The following is a 24,750-nucleotide window of genomic DNA, read 5'->3' as shown; positions in this document are numbered from 1 at the left end:
ATCACTACTGCCATTACACGTTTGCCATCGATCAGTTTCAGGAACTTGTCGATTAATTGTATACTGTATATTGCTTGTCAAACGTATACGTGGGATCTTATTTCAGAACACCGCCTCTGGCAGGTTTCTTGCAGAGGCAGTGCATGACTGGTCTTTGCTTCCGAGTTTGCAGTTTATGGTTTTCATTTTCCTCTCGTGGTTTACTTCAGCACAGTATGATTTTAACAACTGATGACCATTCAGGCCGGACGCTAGCAAACCGACACTATTTTAATATCAGCATTAGTCAGAGGGGTCATGTAAATATGTATGTGCGGCTGGATGGTCTCCTTGACGAATAAACAACAACAGTTTTGGTTGAAGTACACACGACGTGTACTTTGTCAATCTCCGGCGATATATTAACAGCAACTTAATCCATATTGCATTGGAATCTTCAAATTTATTCCTTAGAGCGGTTAAAAATCTGCAAAACAATTCAAAATCTGTAAACAGCCTCTTTTACACAACAAAGGGCATATTCCTCATAATATACCACCTTTGGACGCTTTAATCTATATGTAACAGACAATGTTTAAATCAAAACAGTGTAGACACAAGGTCTGATGTCATCAAATGGTTATATACATATTCCCACAACAGGATTAAGTGACGAAAACATTTATGTATTGAATCTTCACAGACAAGGTCGGCGAAACAACATTCCATATAGTGATATCCAATGGCGATAACCCTTCACACATCGGCTACCATGTACACCAGTCATTAAAGTTCGAGTTATTCTTGCACACACAAAAAAGTGACCGTAACATCCAACGTAAGAAAATCGCTAACTGAACCGCTTCATACATATAAATAAAGGACTACACGGAGTCCTCGGCACTTGGCAATAAATGTAGATTTTCAGTTGCTTACTGTCTCCATTTTTAATATTATTCCCGATGAGGAGGGATAATATGATTTATCAGTGGTGCTACTTTGTTACATATGGGTTGTCTCCCACAATGCTATGACCACTCATCCCCTAGATGGTTCCATTGCTCAGCTGGTAGGAACATCCGTGTCCAAGAGAATTGGTTGGTTTTCACTGGACGCTGGAAGAGTAGCATCCTGGCCAGTGTTGTAAGTAGGGTTGAACGACAGGAATACTTCACCGCTGCTGCTTGAAGGGGAATATGGTCTATACCCCTCGTTCTCCACAATGTACCCGTTGGTTTGTCCATCATTCAGGTTTGTAGAAAGTCCGTGCATCCGTCTGAAGAATCAGATATGGCGTACAGCGGAAAGTCGATGGAAAGAGATGGAAGGGAATCATATGATGCAGCTGCAGATGTTCATGAACCAATGCAACAAAAAAAACCAAACTAACTTTGCCTTGTTAGAGGTTCGTGAGAAAGACAAAACAGAACAGTTTCTGAAGTGATAATACTAAAATCGAAACATCAACTTTGTTTCCGTCTGGTAGATTCTCTATTTTACATATGACGTGGAACCACCCGTTGTCGCGAGGATCACACTGTAGTGTGAGAACATGCCTACTGAACCAAATCTGTGAAACATACCTTCGAAACATACAGGCAATTCCCGCAGTTATGAGCAGTAAAATCATCATCAAAACACATGCTCCAATCAGCAGGAACACTACCATAGATGGCCCCACTGAAACATTCAGGAAAAGGGGGAATTCATGACATTATAGCATACTTCAAATCCTCTCCGACCATCGAATGGTACAGGCACGCATCCACCACAAACCAATCTTGACTATGGTTTGATAAACGGTTTCATAAAGATAATACATTTACCCGTTTCACCTGTCATCTTAGCTAGCAGCATACAGGAGCCATCTACCGCGTCACATTGTCCAGACTGGCATTGTTTGCAGGAGGATGTGCAGCCATCGCCATACCTCCCTACAGGACACCCTGCATGTTTATCAAAAAGGATAATTATGCCAGCAAAATACATAGCACATTTATATTTACGAAATATCCATTAAAGAAATAACATTTGTTAACATGTTTAATAGAAATCTGATGTCGATGACGTTCTTTAAATTATTTGAAGTTACCATAAAGGCTCACCATAAAATCGTTAAACATTAAATGTCGTGACTTACCTTCACGACACATCTCCCCTTTCCAGCCTGGTAGACAGCCATCGCCACACTGGCCAGTCACGGTGTCACACGAGGTATTGGTTACACACCTGCCACACTTTGAGAGACATCCGTCACCATACGTGCCTTCTGGACATTCTGCCAGATACCAAACAACAGTTACCATCACTATGGCAATAAATACCAAATCAAAGTCACAATTTCCGGAATTAGTATACAATAATGTATGTCTGTCTTTGTCCTAATGCAAGTCGTACCAACTGTTTAGTGTATGGCCGTCCAGTGATGCACATCGTGCTCCTCCTAATGCAAGTCTTACCATGTACTAGTTCTATAGTGTATGGCCGTTCAGTGATGCACATCGTGCTCCTCCTAATGCAAGTCTTACCATGTACCAGTTCTATAGTGTATGACCGTTCAGTGATGCACATCGTGCTCCTCCTAATGCAAGTCTTACCATGTACCAGTTCTATAGTGTATGGCCGTTCAGTGATGTACATCGTGCTCCTCCTAATGCAAGTCTTACCATGTACCAGTTCTATAGTGTATGACCGTTCAGTGATGTACATCGTGCCCCTCCTAACGCAAGTCGTACCATGTACCAGTTCTATAGTGTATGGCCGTTCAGTGATGCACACCGTGCTCCTCCTAATGCAAGTCGTACCATGTACCAGTTCTATAGTGTATGACCGTTCAGTGATGTACATCGTGCTCCTCCTAATGCAAGTCTTACCATGTACCAGTTCTATAGTGTATGACCGTTCAGTGATGTACATCTTGTTTCTAACGATGCAAGCCTTACCCGCTGTACAATGAATGCCCGTCCAGCCGGGTACACACCCGTCTAGGCAGTAGCCCTTCGTAGCCTCACAACGCCCCCCTCTGCATCGCGTGCACGTGAAGTCGCAGTTATCGCCGAAATGCCCAGGTGCACATTCTGAAAAAGAACATGTTCTTTGTTTGTTTAATTTGTTTGTTATCTGTTTTACGCCGCACTCAGCAATACAGCAGTTACACGGAGGCGGTGTGTAAACAACAGCATCTGGACCAGACAGTCCAGTGATCAGGAATACAGAAGTTAAGAAGTTAAACGGAGTTAAACAACAGCATCTGAACCAGACGGTCCAGTGAGCAGCAATACAGTAGTTACACGTAGGCGGTCTGTAAACAATAGCATCTGGACCAGACAGTCTAGTGATCAGCAATAAAGCAGTAACACGGAGGCAGTCTGTAAACAATAGCATCTGGACCAGATAGTCCAGTGATCAGCAGTATGCGCAGTAGTGGTGTTCCAATTAATCAGTTTCATCGATGATCGACCGGTAGTAAATAGTAAACAAGAAATCGATCATAATATCTGTGATTGATCATGATTTGTTAATATGTACCTACATTTTCGTGCAATTTAAGGCAGTAAGTTACACCGTTTTCATTGGGAACACATTTAATACTTATATCACAGCATGTGTAGCCATCTCGTGCCCTGTAAGTCAACATTCCTTTACAGAATATAAGCACATAACTGGCTGATTGGCTCACACAACTAAATGTGACTCGTAATATCCAATGCCAAGACGGGTAATAGTCTTCCGGGTATCGCTTCCTGTTTTACAAACACGTTTGACTGGAATTTAAACACTAACTTAATGATCAATTATTAATCGATGATCGATCGTTTTGATAATCCAATGATCGATCATGAAAATTCAACCAATTCCCAACACTAATGCACAGCCAGCTGACGTGTGAACGAAGTCAGCGTGCCTGGCCACCCCATCCCGTTAGTCACCGCTCACAGCAAGCATGGGTGACTGAAGGCCAATTCTAACCAAGATTTTCTCGGCTACACACATTCAAAGAAACATCAAGCCGTGTGTAAATGCAACAGAAATATAACGCATAACGATACATGCAGATGATATTGTAACACAATCTCTGTTTATTTTCTTCTAAATGTAAAAAGACGCTCAGTAAGTGCATGCACCCTCATCGAGACTTGATGTATCTGCTTCAGTTGATCTGTGATCTAAGATTACCTTGGTCACATTTGGGCCCAGTTCTCCCGGCACCACACCCTCTCATGCAGTTCCCGGTAACTTTGTCACACGATTCTCCACCCAAGCACCTTCCACATGACATCTGACATTCAGTTCCGTAGGTACGAGCTGGACATTCTGAAACATGGCAGAAACGTGAATGATTAGATGGCAGTTTGAGAACTAATTTCAGTGGGGAGGTTGCACAACGTCACAGAAATACACGTAAATGTAAGCTGACATCTCGCAATGCTGGGGAAGCATCATGAGTAATTTGAGTGAATATCATGCAGCATTACCGGATTAGAATTCATCTTCTGTGACCCATGTTTGTCGTAAGAGGTGACTAACGGGATCGGGTGGTCTGGATCGCTGACTTGGTTGACACATGTCATCGTATCCCAGTTGCGCTGGTAGATGCTGTTGATAACTGGATCATCTGGTCCAGACTCGATTATTTATTATGGCTGGAATATTGCTGAGTGCGGCGTAAAACTAAATTCACTCACTCATGCAGCACACATTCCCACAGCCAAGCTCTGTCAGGAGCACAATGTATGGAAACGTAAACAACACTAAACAAAGTCATGACAGGGTCACTCTCAGTCAGCCCTACTACTGTCTGTCCATAACTCATGACATACATTCTATAAAGCATGAGCATGTAAGCATCAGCTATGGGAAAACCGCACTGGTGTGTACTGGAGGAGCTCTAAACCAGGGGCTACATATATAAGGTAGCCATATGTACATTTTAGGCCAATACCTCTGTCACATCTGTCTCCAATCCATCCTTCCTCACAGCCCATTGGACAATGACCGGTTTCCTTGTCGCAGGTAGTATCATTCAGACAGTTGGTGCATGAGGACTCACATTTCATACCGTACAAACCATCCGTACACACTGCCAACAGGAACATGAAGTCTCAAAACCAATCAAAGGGGAAACAGAAATAATCGATTTGTAAGGAAATCAAATATTAAAGAAAGCGTCCTTTAGGAATCAAACGAACCTTTCTTACACGCTCATTGCGGTGAACATTGTTACAGTTACTTAATCGTATGATAAACTTTAAATGGTTTCTCCTTTATCTACCTTCAGTTTTGTTGTTGTCTTATTTTACGGGAAGGTAAATAAAAACGTTTTTCTCATACTCATCACAGATATCAGCTAAAGGTAGAGTCTTTTGCATGGTTCAGACAGTTGTTTAGAGTGTTGGTGACAATACGTGTTTGTAAAAAAGTGAATGAATTTCGCCTTAACCGTGGTAACCATCATAAACAATACAAGGTATACTGAAAATACACAATACCGTATAATACCAGACCAATTGAAGAGCGATATTGCACATACATCTTCTAAACGTCTAACGTAAATATTACTAAAGCTAAACAACATTTTAAATAACATTTGTCAGGAATCGTGTGACTCTCTTTGTATTCACAATAGCTCCAGATGATTTTCCCGAGTGTACCTCAAACAGAGTGAAATGCAGACTCGAGAGACTTGGCATGCTGGAATGCTGCTAAATTTAATGTGATACTTCACTATTGAAATAGTCATCTCCGTTTTTGCCAGTGATGTGTCACTTCGTTATCTGAGGACAGTTTGACTGCCAAACCGTCATTGAGGGCAGTTAAATTGCTAGAATGGTTCTATTTTGTTTCAAGTTTTTTCCCCACTCTACCAATGACAATTTAGTGACCCCACTTCTTCCTCTTCTCATTCGGCCCATGGTCTGGTATACCCTTCAACAATGGTGATATTGTGGTTGTGGATTGGTACTTTAGACCTACATGTCTGTACTGTAGTATTATGATCAATCTTGGCAGTCACAAGCAGTGGAATTTCCATCATCAACTGACTACTCCATCATTCTGCACCACACTCCTACAATGCCAATGAAAGTGGTTCCTGAAATTTGAGATATCGGTAACTCTAAGAATGTTACATAAGATTAAAGTAAGGCATCAGTTCTCCTTGTCACGAGATACCTAGTACCATACACGCTACACTGAATTGATTGTTCTGTACTCTGCTAACATTTGGGAAGCCACTGCTCACAAAGGAGCAAACAAACCTGTGTCACATTTGAGTCCAGTCCATCCAGACATGCAGCCATTTTTACACGCTCCAGTTCTCTTGTCACAAGATTCTTTGTTCAGGCACCGACCGCATGACAATGTACAATCAATTCCATAACTAAGAAACGGGCATCCTGAAAAACAGCAATACAGAAACCACGTCCCACATAATATCAACCGTTATTACCACGTACATAGCCTTCATTGCTCTATTACTATTGTGCATGTAATCGCATCTATTTACTCTTATTTTGATATCTTATACCATACGAACTTTGAATGTTGATTAACCATTAAAACTACGAATTGTCAGATATGACTGTTTGTAACATTTTGGAGATGTGGACTATCGGTGTGAGTGTTATTTAGCTTTCCATCACAGTGCATATAGGAATATGTATATCTGGTTACAGGCATCGACCGTAAAAGTAAAGATATTTAAAATGTAACATATCAGAGAAAACGCTGAATCCACATCAGGATTAGTTGACATTCGGGCACATATGTGCTGTAATTGTCTATAACGCATGGACAGCTAATGCAGTACCGCTTTATACTGAACATCCAACACGTTCTAAACACTACCCTGACACTTACCTTTGTCACATCTATCACCTGTCCAGCCAGGTTCACACCCTGATGGACAATGTCCGTTCTCTTTGTGACAGATAGCTCCATCTTTACAGTTAGCACAGGTGGAGCTGCAGCTGATGCCAAAATACCCATCCTCGCATGCTGGAAGGTAAGCAAAAACAAGTGGACACACCATGTAGTTCACCGCGGCATTATTAAGACCAATCTGTAACACTGAAGACCCCTCTTTCTGTTATAAACATACCTTGTACACACATGTTTCCTGTCCAGCCGGGTTCACATCCGTGCGTACATCGACCTGTAGCCTTGTCGCATGGCTGTCTGTTCAGACATCGGCCACAAGTATGTTGACATCCAGCTCCGTAGCGGCCGACAGCACATTCTGAGAAAATGTCAACGTGGTTATCCATGCTACAAATGTAACTACTGTATATCCAACTGAAATTTTCTCGGATTATTTGATTGTGAGACTAATTGTTTATCAGAACAATTATTTCCATGGAGCCTGCTATCCAACTCGGACCTGCTCAATTCTCTCCGCGCCCAACATTGCTAAACTTTAACTGATTTTTGGCTTGAACAACAGGGAACAGGGCCGCATGCTATCACATTTACTTTCAATAGTAGTTTTAAAACTTACTATTATTACATCTGTCACCAGTCCACCCTGGCATACATCCTGATGGACAATGTCCAGAATCTTTCCTGCAGAGAGTTCCACCTTCACAACTACCACAGGTAGCATTGCAGTTGAGACCAAAATACCCATCGCTACACGCTGGAAGATAAATGATTTCACATGTTTACTTAGTATATACTTCTCAACACAAGGTAGCTTTTCTCATATTTTGTTAAATTAAACCCAAATGTAAGACCGAAGAAACCTTTCCTCCTTGTCTTCAAACATACCTTTGTTGCACATGTTTCCTGTCCAGCCGGCTTCACATCCGCCCATACAACGGCCTGTCGCCTTGTCGCATGGCTGTCTGTTCAGACATCGGCCACACGCTTGTTGACATCCAGCTCCGTAACTGCCCTTAGGACATCCTGGAAACATGCTCGGTTCATTGTCTTAACGCAATGTCGGTTAGTATGTAGTAGGGACACTCACTCTGGTGTAAGTCGCGGAACTGAGTTCGTTTATTTGTAGGACTAATTTGTTGACATTCTCTTTTCAGCAGATAACAACGTCTGGGTCAGATTGCACACTTACCTTTGTTACATCTGTCACCTGTCCAACCTTTCTCACAGCCCGATGGACAATGGCCATTCGCTTTGTTACAGATGGTTTCATATTTACAGTTACCACAGGTGGAACTGCAGCTGGCACCAAAGTAACCGTCACTACATTCTGGAAGGTAAGCGGGGGAAAAATCTAGATACGTTATTTATAAGGTTTGCTATGTTGACCTTTCGTAGAAAAACTACAGCCATTTTCAACACTGTGAAACCTTTCCTCCTTTGGTTTAAACTTACCTGTGTCGCACATCTTTCCTGTCCAGCCGGGTTCACATCCGTCCGTACAACGACCTGTAGCCTTGTCGCATGGCTGTCTGTTCAGACATCGGCCACAAGTATATTGACATCCAGCTCCGTAGCGGCCGACAGCACATTCTGAGAAAATGTCAAAGGGGTTATTCGTACAATAAAAGTAACGATCGTGTATCCAGATAAGGTGAATTTACTCATTTTCTCGGACTATGTGGCTGTCAAACTAACCGGTTAGCAGATTCATTGAGTTTCAATAGCTCACATCTTTAAAAAAAACAGATTTAAAACTTACCTTTGTCACATCTGTCGCCAGTCCATCCTGGTTCACATCCTGATGGACAATGCCCAAAGTCCTTCTTGCAGGGAGTTCCATCTTCACAGTTACTACAGGTAAAATTGCAGTTGAGACCAAAATACCCATCGCTACACTCTGAAAGGAAAATGAATTCACATGTGTGCTTAATTTATCCTCCTCAAAATATTTTTCTCACTGAATCACATTTGAAATCCAAATGTAACATACAAGAAGACATACCTTTGATGCACATGTTTCCTGTCCAGCCGGCTTCACATCCGCCCATACAACGACCTGTCGCCTTGTCGCATGGCTGTCTGTTTAGACATCGGCCACACGCTTGTTGACATCCAGCTCCGTAGCTGCCGTTAGGACATTCTGGAAACATATTTATTTTTCATGAAATGTCAGGTTGTGGAAAATTTTGAAAGGGAAACATAACTTCATTTTACTGATTAATTTTCAGCTTTTGAAATTATTTGTGCTTAATAGAAGAATAATAACATTTCTCCAAAAGTTTCAAGCTCGATGACAGGTGAAACGTACTGATGTCACATCTGTCACCTGTCCAGCCCGATTCACACCCTGATGGACAACGCCCGTTCTCCTTGTTGCAGACAGTTCCATCTTTACAGTTAGCACAGGAAGAACTGCAGTTGACACCAAAATACCCATCGCTGCATTCTGAAATGTACAGCAGTCAAGATACGTGAGTTCATGCGTCACTGAAACAAAGACCTCCGCTCTCCTGGGTTTGGTGAGGAAGTTACAGTAACATAGCCAAACCAGAGCTATCCAAGTGCAGATACCTTTCCCACACATGGAGCCTGTCCAACCAGCTTCACACCCACTGTCACAACGTCCAGACGACACGTAGCATCGCTCTCGGTCAAGACATCGGCAACAGGTGCGTGGACATGAATTTCCATCATTGTCACCAGAACATTCTGAAAAGATGCTCAATATTACTTTTTTTTAAACGTGTCAAGAAAATAAATGAATACTTAACTGGGAGGTAATATTTGAATTTGGAATAATTATATACGCAAGTGGATTTGGATTTACGCCATTGATGCTTTATGTCCGAATCACTGAGCCAGTGTGTCAATTGACGGGGGCGGGTAGACAATGTCAAAGAGCTTTGAGCCAAAGTTGCATGTCTTTTGGTGTTCAGTATATTATGCACCAACCTGTGTCACATCTCTCGCCTGTCCATCCAGCTTTGCAACCAGAGAAACACTGTCCAGTAGCATGGTGACAGACATCCTCACCAAAACACTGACCACATGTAGATGTACAGTTCAAGCCATAATGTCCATCCCCACATTCTGGAAACATATACGCAGTTTGTTGAATGCCAAGATGAACAGATATACAAGGTAGCATGAATGTGTAGACACTTTGTTGTAGAGGCTAGAACACCCATGTGTGTCACATTTGTCTCCCGTCCACCCCGACATACAGTAGCACAGAGTTATCGTACCTTGGTGGAGACACTAGAACACCTTCCTGTGTCACACACGTCCATCCGCCCTGAGAAACAGTAGCACATAGCTATCGTACTTTGATGGCGAGAGTAAAATACCCACTTATGTCACATCTTTCTCCTGTCCACCCGGGCTGGCATCCTGATGGGCAATGTCCACTTGCTGGGTCACAGATGTCTTCCCCAGCACACTTTCCGCAGGTAGAATTACAGTTGACCCCATACAGGCCCTCAACGCAGCCTGTTTTGAAAAACCATGACTACAAAATATAACTTCCTGGTCACCAGTCTTACTATTGTCGAGTTCAAATGTTTTATCCTTAGCACGATGGCCAGGGTCTGCGTAAGACGTGTATGATTATTATGATTAGAACCTCAACGATTTTGTATTTGTTTACAAGCTGTGAAAAAGAGGCGGTAGGGTATCCTAGTGAATATAGTGTTCGTTAGAAACAATGAAGATCTGGGTTTGATTCGCCACTTGGGCACAATGTATGAATCCAATTTCTGGTGCCACCAGCTGTGATATTACTAGCTAGAATGTTGCTAAAGTCGGCGTAAAAACATATGACTCACTCACTATGTATACTGCAATGATTCCGTGCTCAGCATGGCGACTCATCTGTCTACGTGTCTTTTATTCAGACTGAAGGCACATTGCATTACCTCTGTTTTGGCATCACACCCCAACACACCAACCATACACACCCACCCTACAGACACACACACTGAAGAACAAGTTCAAAACATCTGCGATGTAGAACACACCCACCTGTATCACACTTGTCTCCTATCCACCCGGGCTGGCATCCTGACGGGCAATGTCCAACTGCCGGGTCACAGATGTCCTCCCCAGCACACATTCCGCAGGAGGAATTACAATTGATCCCATAGGTGCCATTGTCACATTCTGATGAGATTACGAAAATATATAAAATCTAGTAAAACATCAGTCATCCTATCATTGAGATTACTCGGCTTCTAGAGTACCTGTTTCTAGCAGGTATAACTTTGTGTGTAACACTGCCTGCACCAATACAGATGCACATAATTTTACCGCCCTTTTGGTGATGACCAGTGTATGAGACCCATCTTAGTGGGTTGTGTGAATCCATCTCACCCTGTTCCAACGGTTGGTATTTGACGACAGTTTGCACATTTTTCAATCTTTGACATTGAAATCCAACTCACTTGGAGAATTAAAGTATTCTTTTCACGGAAAGTGTTTTAACATTTTGGGGAGAATGTGCTGGCATATGTTTTCAGTGGAAATATACTGGACCTAAAAATATCCTATAAGGTAATATTACTGAAATAGCCAGTACCTTAAAACATTGTTTTTAAGGTCACAATATCGAGTATCAGTCGATAAAGTTGTCTGCGAAGACAAACATGGCGAAACGCTATGCGCCCATTACCGCTGCCGAAACATAAACTGGAAATATCTAAATGATATTACATTGAAGGTAGTATGGGTTGGTGCGACCCTTTTGACTGCCTATTTCCTGAGGTTGAACACCCTACCTATGTTACCTTGCAAATGGACGTGTAACTAATAGTACAATCTGGGAATATTTACCGAAATATCGGAAGACTTTAATTCTTTTCCACTCTGACATTTGCCGATGTAGGCTGTGCAGTTTTTCTCTGCCCCCTTGTTCGGACAATGTGAAGAAGTGCAACCTGTTAAAGTTATTCGTATATGCAAGAACGAAATTCAACACACACGCACACACATGCACACACATACATAAACGCACGCATGCACGCACGCATGAGTGTGTGAGTGTAAATATGTAATGCAAAGTGATTTTATACTCAAATGCAAATCTGCAATTTCTGGGGAAACGGTGCCCTTTCGTTACAATAGTTCGCATAGCGCTAGGACAGGTGCTTGTCTACTTGGAATAACCAGTGATGTTTTGTAATTCATTCCTATACTTCACACAGCTAGTCTGTCCCCTGTCTTAAAACCTAGTATTCGTTTGTATGGACATTACATGTTGAATAAAACGTGACAAAATCCTATGATCATGGTTCGATTCTCTCTAATTGTCTCTAATTTTTGTCATCATGCAAATGAAAAGTTGGTTGGCCATTGTGTCGTAAATACTGCTCATATAACTCCTTACTCACTCACTCACTCACTTGCACGTACCTGTCACTTCGAGCAGTGATGTAAAGTTGTCCTTCAAAAAATGACGCGTCATAGTATGTCTTCCCCTGCAATAGCACGGTAATCTTCTTCAGTTTTAGGTCCATTTTCATCACGTTTTTCTTGCTGGCTTGTGCGTCGCACCAGAACAGGTTGTCACCTGCAGGAAATACGTTTGAAAAGATACAGACCCAATGCTATACCTTTTAAAGTTTGTGAATGAAACAGTGCAATTTATAATGGAAGAGCTTTTAAGGCACAACTGGCAAGTGTCGACTATCGTCATAGGCGAGTATTTTCATAGCTGTCATGTTGTATTTCATAGCTGTTACGTAATTGCAAACAAACAAACAAACAAACAAACAAATAAATAAATAAATAAATAAAAAATAAATACAAAATGCGGTATTGTAAGATGCATTAATAATCATGAAAGTTTGGAATCTCGAGTCTTTCATAGCGGTCATGTTATTTTAAAAAGAGTGAAAGAGCCACGCATTAATGGATGCATATTCAGAATCAATAGATATTCTGTTTTTCTTGAGAATGTTTGAGTGTACCCATTGTTTCAAAATTGACTAGATTACATTGTTTGTTCATTGACTTCGGTCGTGGGGCCGTGTCAGAGGGGTACACAACGAAAACGTCCACTCGTTTGCCAGCTTCGATATTTATGGAAGCTGCCGTGGCTCAGGGGGTTAGATTTCTGACTTTGTGTGCTGACGATTAGTGGCGATGAGAATGTGGATTAGCACTTACAATAACACAACCTAACACAAGTACAATAATCGGTACTTTGCTGTTAAAATGCAATCCCAAAAATATCATATGTAGTAAGACCAGCTTCATTGTTTAATTACAAATGAATCATAACCCCCTGGAACTCCCCTTCCCCTACCCCTTCTGTTACAAACATACAGAAATGCCAACAGTTAACTGTGTGTACCCTTCTTACAAGTGTCTGTTCAATTAGCTCACCATCCTCCCACCCTTTAACCTGCCCAATCGCCAAATGAACTGCTCGTGAACACAACGGCAAGAATAGATTTCTCAAATACTGAGTTAGTTTATTAAGCAGTAATAAATGCCTCCAGTCCAAAGTACATGTATTGATATTTCATGAAACATTAAACACTTTACATATTGATTATATATTCATCTATATACATAAACATTCATTCAACAACCTCAGTAAATATCAATATGAACCTACCTATTCCCCGTGTGCAATCATACATGGCAAACAGTGAATTTCTCTCCCCAACAATTTATGCAGATTCACAGCAGTAATATTGTATGTGTGCTTAAGAGAAAGAGTTTCTCAAATCCACGATTTAACGATTTCGTAAATATAATTTCTTGGATGTCCAAAATTGTTAACTGACACAGGTCACATCCCAAGACACTGCATTCAAGAAAGAAATTAACAGCGTCTGATTGAAGGGACACATCCTCGATATCGCCAGGCTTTGCATTCCGATGGACCTCCACTATACCCTGACGCATGAACGGCTCAGTCCAACAAATTTATTACCTCCCTTGGCTGGCTTTTATCCAATCAGGTGTCTAGTCAGCAAAGGGAGGTAATAACATTATCTGGCCGACTAGGTGCATCCAGGCTTTAGTGGAGACTTATACGTATGCCCCCAGGGACATCGCGGACGGGAGGAACAAAGAATATAGGGAATAATACATCAAAATACCTTTTTGGTCCATAACAAGACCCGTCGGCCAGCGGCCTGTACTTGCGATCATCTTTCTGTTTGTTCCCTCATATGAGACTTGTTCAATCTCTGCATCCCCAACATCAGTCCAATACAGGAGCCTGAAACATATTTTGCCATTCGTTTTCGTTATTTTTAAACCTTTGTTTCAAAGCCTTTTATAGTCAGGCTTGACATTTCCCATGTGTAACATAATCTAGTTGAGTCTACTAATGATATAGTAGATGAAACATCATCCGACGACACTGGATGGAAAGGGAGGACATGTTTCTGTTTGTACTTGTTGGGTTGACAACAGAAGGTGCGTTAGATAATCAGCTAACTCTGAATGTTACCCGGATCTCCACAGGTTTCATTACATGTGTAGTTTTATGTTAGAACAAGCTGCAGTTATACCAACATTTAGGGTGTAATATAATGCGCTTTGAACCAAGAACACGAATGAATTTGGTTAGAGAGAGTACTTTGGTCTTATTTACCAAAAAAAATACCAGTGTCGCAGTAGCCTGTGACGTCATCACTTTAACGCGTCACAGAACATCAATGACGTCATAATAGTAACGCGCTGTGTACACCGAAGATTAACATGGCTTGCATTATTTGCTTCAGCCAGTTTATGCTGACTTCGTTCTTTAAGTATATATGTAACTGACCTTTTTTGACGTGAAATATAAATCAATTAACTAATTAACATTGGACTTGACTTGTATGTTTTTGTATGTTGTCTATTCTAAGAAGTTCTAAGAAGATTGCATTCGTGTATTGGATGTTTTGTGATCAAAGTGCGTGTTTTCTTTATATACATGCTATCAGCATTTTTACTTCATAATTGCACTTGATTCACAGAGCTTGAAAGCAAAAGTAACGGTCTATTTATCGGAATGGAATGCTGTAGATCAGTTGTAATACCCGGAGCTGCAGGGGTAATATATTTAGGGGGTAACTGTTCTGTTTGACGAATTGGGGATGTGTACACGTGGTTATATAGCCGCAAAGTTAGTTATATCGTCGACATAACCTAGAGCTTCTGCAACTGACAATGTCTGGAAAACAGTGTATATACTACCTCAGTAGTGTAGGAATAGGGTCAAAGGCTTTGGTGGTCGGTTTTCAAATTGCGACTGTATATGCTGATTAGCACTGATCAATCAGAAGTCGTGTTACATAATAAGTTGAATTATAATAATATTATTTATACATAATGTCGCAGTACGCTACGTTTACAGGTACACATGTGTTTTCCGGTACGGGCAAGGATTGTTCATTGAGTTCAGAGACGAGCATAAGAATGGGGGGCATCCGAGGCAACTTTTTTACTGTTGTATGACAGGCACAGTCAATTTCGGGGGTAAAGGCAAAACATCAGAGATCGTTGATTTCGTTTCGACACCATTCATTCCCGACACTAATATCAACGTACAATTGATTAAAAAGTGTAATAGTGAAAAAAATAGCCATTAGTGTAAAATGAGTAAAGAACTGAACGGTCTTACCTTCTCGACGTATCCAACACAAGTGAATGAGGATCACTTTTCGTATTTATGATTCTTGAGACGCTTTTAGTCGTCATATTCACACAATAAATAGCATTGCTGGTATCATCAATGTAAAACATCTGCCTGGTTTCCGCGTCGATAGGGATGTCTCGGATGGCTGTCAATAAAACTGACTGCTTAGAATTTGTACATATGAATTTGAAAATGTTGGGAGTTGATAAATTAAATATTGTGCTTCTTTGGATTAATACAGATTTCTTAATATCGTATTTCTGGTGGATCGTTGGAGAACTTTGTACTTTTGTACTTTGTACTTTAACTACCACGTGCCAATAGATCTAATACTGATATTCATCGTTTTTGAAATATCACCTTTCTAACTTCTTCATCGAGGGTGAACATTATCTAATTGGAACTACTTGATTATTTCGATTCTGTATTTTGTTTTAAACCACGAACTTACACGCTTTCGTTTTGAGAAAAACATCTCTGTTTACATCCGTTACGCTTATTTGGGTCACAGCATGGTTTACCCGATCATTGCACAACATCGATGAAATAAAATTGCAATATATTCATGTCTATTCCTAACTGTTTGCAAGACGTAATGCCTCGTGAAATACAAATACACGAACTTACACGCTTTCGTTTTGAGAAAAACATCTCTGTTGCTACCGTCCAAAGATGACTTCATAATCATTTTGGACGACCGTCTCACCCAGTAGAGTTGCCGATAGAGAGGGTCATACTCGACGGGTAACGGCTTCTTGTGGGATTCATCGAAAGACGGCTCCAACGGCGTTGCGACGTTACCGTCCATTGTGTATTTGTAGATACCGCCATCGAAGTCAGAGATAACGACAACAACTTGACCTGAGAAACATGTCATCGAACATACAGAAGTTTAAAACTGGAGTGAAATACAGTTTGAAAGTGAAGAGAATTGAATCCTTCATCCCTGCCTCATGCTAGCATTTTAACCACGTATCCGCTGCATACCCACTTATGAGAAGATTAAATCTTTTCTCATAATGGCAGGGAAACTGAGTGCATACAGTTCTTTGTAGGTTTACGCTTATACGTTGATTGTTGATGTGTTCTTGTCTTGCTTCAAATATACAGACACGGCCCTTTCCATAAGTATGTCCATGCGGCGTATACCATGCACACACACAGTCGAGTGTACATATGTACCTTGAACAACAGGTGTTCGTAAAAAGGTAAATGTATCTTGCCCGAGAGTATGACACCCGTCACAAACACATGCAAGGACAGGCCAATCGTTCGCCTGAAAAATACCTTCTTGAATATTTGAAACATGTCCACGTAGGCACCTTTATTAGGCATAAGTGCTGTCATGACGCACACAACGTAGAACATAAAACTATCAACGTGAAGCCCAATAATTAGTTAAGGCAGATTTTCATATTCAGATAAATGAATAACAAAGAATGGTTATACACTGAATAATCTATGAGAATTTTAACTTGCTTTCCAAACCACTACACTTTAGTATAGATCCAGGGTGAGCACAGTAGAGTGGCAGTGCCAAATTCAGTGGCAATATGTAACAAACTGAAAGTGGTAACCACAGTATGTCGAGATTGGATATCCAGGATAAAAACATGATCTGCACACTTGCACATGTTCCTTAACATGCTCATGAAAATAAAAAGGCAAAGTTCATGAAAATAAAAAGTGCTGTCATGACGCACACAACGTAGAACACAAAACTATCAACGTGAAGCCCAATAATTAGTTAAGGCAGATTTTCATATTCAGATAAATGAATAACAAAGAATGGTTATACACTGAATAATCTATGAGAATTTTAACTTGCTTTCCAAACCACTACACTTTAGTGTAGATCCAGGGTGAGCACAGTAGAGTGGCAGTGCCAAATTCAGTGGCAATATGTAACAAACTGGAAGTGGTAACCACAGTATGTCGAGATTGGATATCCAGGATAAAAACATGATCTGCACACTTGCACATGTTCCTTAACATGCTCATGAAAATAAAAAGGCAAAGTTCATGAAAATAAAAAGGCATAAGAATGTTACCTCGACACCAGCATTTCCATAGTCCCCAATAAGCAAATATTGTTAGAACACAATAGAATAGATTTCATTAATATAACAGAAGCAATGAAATACAATTACAGAAGTGTAAAGTAGGTCAGTTAAGCTGTCATATAGAGTACACACGTTTAATAATGAGGAGCGTTTTATATCACGTGATTCTGTGTAGCACAGACCTCCTTAAGTCGTACACGCGTGACATTTCCATCCGTTTGGATTGAGACGTATCAACTAAACACATCTCGGATATAGTCAACACCAGTATTCTAGGGTTGGGATGGGTAACCCGGATACCCGGGACAGGTGGGTAATGAGCTGTACCCGGGTACCCGTCTGAGTACCCGGACCCATTATGAACATGTGACTAATACATTAAACAAAGTCACGTGTTATTCTTTCATGACTAAAAGGTTGTGTTGTCTTTGAAGATTTAGACATACTTGTGCAGTCACCTGTTTTGAATGTAAGACATGGTTAAGATATTGACAATGTCGAAATTGCAGTCTCCATTTCTTACAAATTTGATGTTATGAATTAACATGACGGGTATCTGGGTACTGTAGTGTACCCGGGTTGAAAAGTTGGACCCGTCCCACCCCTACAATTCCTTTACTTGCAGTGTTCTGAGTTTGTGCGTGGTGATCCGGATAGCGAATGATGTTGGATCACTTTAGGACAGTTACTGAGTTATGGTTTAAATTAATTAGACGTTGGTTGAAAGCTCGAGGTGACCTCGGGATTGGACGTACAAGACACGAAGGTACTGACACGAGGATGTCGCTCTGTACTTTGCACTCGCCCCATAGCAAATACTCGGAAGAAGACTTATTTCCGCTTACATCCGTTACGCTTATTTGGGTCACAGCATGGTTTATCCGATCATTGCACAACATCGATGAAATAAAATTGCAATATATTCATGTCTATTCCTAACTGTTTGCAAGACGTAATGCCTCGTGAAATACACATATTGACGTATACTGGTTTAGAAAACACATCAGCGAGACGTTACTGGTCAATTTACAATTTTGTCGACTTGTGTCCATTCAGCTGGTCCCAATATGGCTGACATGAAGCCTTCGTGACAACTTACTTTGTAACATTTTGTTTCCAGCTTCAGTCGCGGCCTCGTAATAATGCGCATGATAGTCGATGGAATAGACATTAAACACCTTCTTTGTGTAGCCATATTACATCGAATATGAAGTATCGACTTCCAAAATGAAACAGTGAAACTAGAAATGTTTATGGAGAAGAATTCAGTGCGGAACTAACAAAACAAGTTTCAAGTTAATTTATTACTTGCTTGATTAACTATTTAAATACAATGACAGTATCGGCATTGACAAGTTATTCAGGTTAAAAAAAACTTATGCGTGGGGATTCCGAATCGTGCTTAACTACATTCCAAGTAAACATCCACACTACTGCCTACATTTATTTGTAATATATTCATGAGAACCGTTTCTTTTTTTCAAAAAAGTGGTAACAAAATTATATATCTGATGACCCTTTCTTAATTAAATACAAATTCTTCAGGTTGAGTCCCATCCGGGATTCGAACCCACAGTGTCCACTGTTTGGACACTAGACTTCTGAAACTTGTCAGAAACATCGTAATACGGATAAAACAAATAAAACATTTTAACAATGAAATATACTACAATATAACAAAAACTACATTTATTCGTCTTCAATACATGCAGGTGAAGACGACATCGGCAGGGACAGATCCTTGAGTGTCAGCTCAACTACGATTCACCCTCATTTGCAAGTATTGACTGGTTCCGCCTTAAGTATGATGCCAATTTCAGTACATGCATTTGTAACCACACGATCGTTGATTTGAGTTCTACTACGTGTTCCTGATTTGTTCAGGGGGATATATGACAAGACTTTGCATGTGTGCATGACGTGTGACACCAGCGTGATACGCTCACAATTTCACAAACATCTGGTATCATTACAATTTTCATGCTGAATAATAAACACATGTTCATGATAGAGTCGGAATAATAAACTCGACTCTGCTATTAGCTTTGTTGCATATATTTGGAATTCTGTAAAGCTAAAGGAACAACGTTAGGCAGTCTTGACGTTTCTTCAAAGACTTCAAAGACACTGTTTTCTCTTTTGATATAAACTCTATACTAAATTTCAGTGCAAGCTATAAAAATAACACTCATGGCAGTTTAAGAAAGTTGAATAACAATTAATACACTCTCGCTGATGCTGGTGGACAATTAAAGTGAATTACCTTACCTGTACTTGCAGCAGCGTTAACGACAAGCACTTGTTGGAACAACACCACCGCAGCGACATACAGCATTATGCCCAAGTGGAAGGTTTGACTGGTGACCGTCACTGAGAGAACTAGTCAGGTAGCATGACTCGTATGTCCTCGACCAAAGTATAATGACTGTTGACTCTCGGATGAGAACAGAATATATGTACATTACGAATAAGTGTTTGTCCTTGACTTTGAAATATGAGACCTATGATGACCAGAAAGATCTACAGTGATGTGGCGCTATTAATGTATTAATGCGTATCAGACTTGTACGGGAGGGCTCACTCAAATGCATCTGGTTCAGTTAGTGTTCATGGAATTTAAAAGCATTCATCGAAACGCAGCTACGTCGCGGAGTTAAAAGTCCATACACAGCGACTACAAGAGATTTTGCCTGCAAGTGAACTACACAGGCTCCCCGATTTCTTGTGCTAGAATTCAGTCGTTTTTTCATCATCGCTGATACCACGCATTAAATTTAGAGTTAGGTTCGCAGGTCTGTCAGTCAGTAGTCAATATTAATAAATTAGCTTAGATAATCAGAGGGATTTAGTTAATAAAGACAAACACAGGTTATATTTTCAGGTCGGATTAGTTTAGAATGAGTCTGGTTAGCAAAACAGCTCATTTGGCATAAATACATCAACTCAAAAGATTAGTTTTGTTAGTTATTGTTTCGCACATTCGTTTCTTACCTATACGTGTTATCAAATTTAGTTCTTCATTCCTCATTAGAAATAATCGTCATCACGTTTAGTTCACGGTTGCATTTTAGACAATAACTGTTACTACGTTTAGTCAATTCGATTAATATAGCAAAGTCACGTTTTCGACAAACACCGTCAGAACAAAAAATGTTCCTCAGGTACTGAACATAGACACCGTTTTCCATTTTGTGCAGTTTCTTACAAACGCGATGTCACTTTAGTTAATGGAAAAGCACTTGAGTGTGTTGAATCCGGAAGTAGAACAGACAAGCACGGAAAAGGAACGCCGAATGTACACACTGATTTCCAAACTTGAGTGATTTCTAAACCTGTAACCAAGTAATGGTTTATAGATATTTAAATTACAATTTTGGACGTACGTTTTGCAATGTCATACAATGCGTCAGTAGGCAGAATATACGGCCAGTGTATTTCGGTAACAAAATTAGCATCACTTAATCATAATGGTTTCGTGTCATCCTGAATTGCTAGGTTGTAGGGTTTAGGTCCTAACATTTCTGACAATAAACTTTCTCAATCAGACCTAAACGGTAGTGAAAAAGGAACAGTAAAGACAAGTAGTCTGACCGACGATTCCGGACTGTGCGTATGTATGGTCGTGGTACTGGAGTAGTTAAGTTGTGTCTTAACACAGCGCCGAGGAAATCAGCATTAGCAGGAAATCATTTAAACTCAAGACTCTGTATCACTGGGCACTGTTTGTTGTGAGCAGCATGAGACCGAAACTGTCTTCTAAGACAGGGTATGTATAAGCATCACTGGAGACAAAATGGCTTTCAGCGTGAAAGCCAGCATTGCCAAAGCAATAGGATATAATGTATTATTTAGAAAAATAAGAGTGAATAAACTCATTATATGTTTTTTAACGCAATTAACACCACAGAACGTGAAAGTCCTCTTTTGTTCTCATCAAGCAGTAGGTGAAACGTGGTTAAACTCGAACTCGATAATAGTTAGAAACTCGTTCCAACACGATAACCTATAGAAACGCAAACACACACACGCACGCACGCACGCACACACGCATACATGGATATCGATGGTTATCGAGTTTTTCAGAAAAGAGCAGGAATAAAGGGGATTGTTTCGTTCAGTGCTGCTTTAAAGTGGGTCAAGGTTCACAATGTAGAAATGGTTATCGAGTTTTTCAGAAAAGAGCAGGAATAAAGGGGATTGTTTCGTTCAGTGCTGCTTTAAAGTGGGTCAAGGTTCACAATGTAGAAATGTACCATAGCTTATCTTACCACTTAAATGAAGTACATTAGCATCACTTCTTTCAAGGTTACGAGTGGAGTTAATTGCGTATTAAAAGAGTGAAAGTGAGTTATGGTTGTAAATGAATATAGAAGCTGGGAACGAATACATTAATTGATCATGATTATGAAGGTGAACTTGGCAAAGACTGCAACATGGGACAAGCGCACATGTTATATTCACACAGAATGACCTTGTTTTCCTCACACAAACTACCCAGAGGGAGGTTCTCATGATACAGGTTAAACAGAAAAGGAAAGGCCTGTGCTAGTTTGAAAATCAACTTTGACCGTCTACGAGGGAAACCGAGTTTTCAACCGAGGACGTTCATTCCATAATTCTTAAATTTAAAAAAACCTATCCCGACCTTCTGGTTAAACATCCGAGGTTTTTGGGAAGGATATCCAAACTCTTTGGATGAACTCGTTGATTTATTTTCTTTGAGGGGAATTTTTGAAATTGCACAGACGAAGGAAAACCAAGTTCTGTGGGTCGTGAACTTCTTTATTGCAATGGGTGCGGCGTTATTGAGCAAACTACTTAACACACACTATTATCTCAGCTATCATAAATGTGTTTGAGATATATTTACGATTGTGGACTACTATGCGATCTTTACGAGAACATGATTATATTAATTGACAAATTCACAACAATATATATGGGCAAACGACAATATCATCGTAAGTCATAAACCTATTATTTAAACATTAACTTTTTAAGAAAAATTTATTTCCTAATACAATACTAAAACAATATTATAAAATGCAGGTGTTTCATCAAATCAAACCTACCAACGCTGTGTAAAGCAGAAAAGCTCGTCATTCCTGTGTCCTACCATGGAAGCATACATTAAAAGGAAAACTTGTAATTCACAGTTTAGACGGCCACAATATTGATTGGCCACATAATCATTACTACAAACAGGGATTTCTTTCAATGAAGTGATTCATTCTGCTCCTCTTACATTTTGTACTGATGAAATTGAATCAATTATTCACCTCTTACATTTTGTACTTAAGAAATTGAATCAATTATTCACGTATTCAAGTATTCACGCATCGCGTGTTTATCATAGCAACAGAATGCTAGAAATGTGAGAAAATGACAAATGGTCTGCAAAACACTTTAACTATGGGAAATTCATACCTACTGTTTACCTTGCAATGACCTCGTCACATAAATGACAATAAATACGTGATCTTCTGGTCTTGTATCACCTTATGAACCTACCACCCGTGTCCATATTTTGTATATTTACATGCACCTCAGATACAATTATATAACATTAATGAACCCATGGTAAAGAAATAAAGTGACAACGAATCAGTCTGCAAAACACAAACAAAGCAAAACCGTTTGCAGAGCACAGCAAACATATTTCTGTAACTTTGCACTATACAGTACACAAAGATCTGGGAATGTCATGTATGTCTTTTCAGAATGCATGCAAACTAATCGATCTTTTCAGAATGCATGCGAACTAACTGATCATTTCAGAATGCATGCGAACTAATCCGTATCGTCAGAATGTATGCAAGCAATCGTTCAAATCGGGTCTTTTCAGAGAGCAGAATTATGTAAACCAGTCATTTGGAAATTTCAAGACCTATTGTCCAGAAGAGTTCCATTGAAAAGTCCGGAAATCAGGTTCCTATCATTTCCACCCAGCAGAGTAACACGTATAATTATAATTGGATTTACCCTTCCCAGTAATGTACAGATTCTAGAGCTTTCGTTGGGTTGACCCAGATATCTGAACCTGATATTAGAAAGTGTAATCCCAAAAATAACATGTGTTACGTGTGACCACTTTCCAAACTGCAGTGTGCTTTAACAGCCTTTAAAAGTCGGTCTTTTAAGCATGCATGAACACCAATCGATTTCGTCAGAATGCATGGGAACATGCATTCAAAGCGGGGTTTTTTTTCTGAAAAAAACCCTTCCAAATGGTAATTAGGAGATAAACTTACTGTGTTGGAAATTCAGAAGTATGTAGCAAAATTATTATAGCTTTAAATTTGATTTAAAACCGAACGAGTGTTTAGGAGAAAAAAATACTGTGTTGTAAATCAGAGCTTCTAAATTTGACTTAAGACAGAACGCGTAGCCTGAGATTTTAAATAAAGAATTTAGAGCAGTTATGGTTTTGTTTTACACCTATAATTTTCCGTCACAGTATGTTTATCCCAATTCCACTGTAATGAATGAATGAGTGATTAAGATTAAAAGTCACATCGGCAATATTTCAGCCATATCTAAACTATATCTAAATTCATATGACATACATAATTATACAACCCTGTACAAGAACAGTAACATTACTAGATTATCACAAAAATGAGTCAAAACTAACTAACATATACATGTAACTTCAAAAGTAGAAAACTATTTATGGACAAAACAATGTATATATTTAAGCCGTTATTGGAGAACTACATATATATAGTTGGAGAACTACACACATATATATGCAGTTCTCCAACAACTGAAAATAAATCACCATACTGGGGACCATGGGAACTTACTCTGAAGAAAGTGATCAAGACTGTGATGACACTACTCATCTCCCAGTAACCACACGACAATAAACAACGCACAAACAAGACAACTACTAAAACATACTGAAGGAAAGAAACTAGGGTTTAGCATGTATTTCAGAAATAGAAATACACCCTCAAGAAACTACGAGTCACAGGCTCTAGAGAGTATTACTCTTGGTAGTCAATGACCTCTGTTGTGCTGCCTTCTGTTTGGGAAAGAAGTCAAGCCGCTTTAAACAGAGACTTTATCACAAAATGCGGGATCAGTTTGTATGGAGACCGAGCATGCACATTGTGAAACCAAGGCGGTGTCATAACTACACAACTCGATGTATTCGTTACAAATTATATCAGGCTGTGCACAGAACATAAA

The 24,750-nt window shown here is 40.0% G+C and overlaps 1 protein-coding gene across 2 annotated transcripts; it reads right to left on the bottom strand.

The window, feature by feature from the left end:
• Positions 1-422: 422 nt before the first annotated feature.
• Positions 423-20,105, bottom strand: LOC137278563 (multiple epidermal growth factor-like domains protein 6). 2 transcript variants are annotated; one of them, XM_067811013.1, is made up of 27 exons: positions 19,825-20,105; positions 16,121-16,354; positions 15,479-15,638; positions 13,965-14,086; positions 12,265-12,421; positions 11,686-11,789; positions 10,879-11,016; positions 10,210-10,347; positions 9,811-9,948; positions 9,430-9,567; positions 9,167-9,304; positions 8,861-8,998; positions 8,618-8,755; positions 8,311-8,448; positions 8,048-8,185; positions 7,744-7,881; positions 7,475-7,612; positions 7,079-7,216; positions 6,838-6,975; positions 6,237-6,374; positions 4,922-5,059; positions 4,156-4,293; positions 2,922-3,056; positions 2,120-2,257; positions 1,806-1,925; positions 1,563-1,659; positions 423-1,255 (listed from the first exon to the last, which is right to left on the bottom strand). In XM_067811013.1, the coding sequence occupies exons 1-27, from the start codon at positions 19,889-19,891 to the stop codon at positions 1,042-1,044; spliced, it is 3,756 nt and encodes a 1,251-aa protein (XP_067667114.1). In that variant the 5' UTR covers positions 19,892-20,105; the 3' UTR covers positions 423-1,041. The 2 variants fall into 2 exon arrangements, with proteins under 2 accessions (XP_067667114.1, XP_067667115.1); XM_067811014.1 differs by lacking the exons at positions 7,475-7,612; positions 7,744-7,881; positions 8,048-8,185; positions 8,311-8,448 and having other exon boundaries at positions 19,825-19,967.
• Between the last annotated feature and the right edge of the window lie 4,645 nt (positions 20,106-24,750).

This window comes from Haliotis asinina, chromosome 3, assembly GCF_037392515.1.
Source record: "Haliotis asinina isolate JCU_RB_2024 chromosome 3, JCU_Hal_asi_v2, whole genome shotgun sequence".
NCBI classification, from domain to species: Eukaryota; Metazoa; Mollusca; class Gastropoda; order Lepetellida; family Haliotidae; genus Haliotis; species Haliotis asinina.
Note: the sequence above shows the minus strand (reverse complement) of the source record. Positions and strands in the feature narration are given on the sequence as shown.

Coding starts and splice junctions, on each gene's coding strand:
- LOC137278563 (XM_067811013.1), bottom strand. CDS start 19,891: ATGCTGTATGTCGCTGCGGTGGTGTTGTTCCAACAAGTGCTTGTCGTT. Junction 14,087..15,478: donor GTGTTGGATACGTCGAGAAG/GTAAGACCGTTC, acceptor AATATGTTTCAG/GCTCCTGTATTGGACTGATG. Junction 8,449..8,617: donor TGGCGACAGATGTGACAAAG/GTAAGTTTTAAA, acceptor ACATTTTCTCAG/AATGTGCTGTCGGCCGCTAC.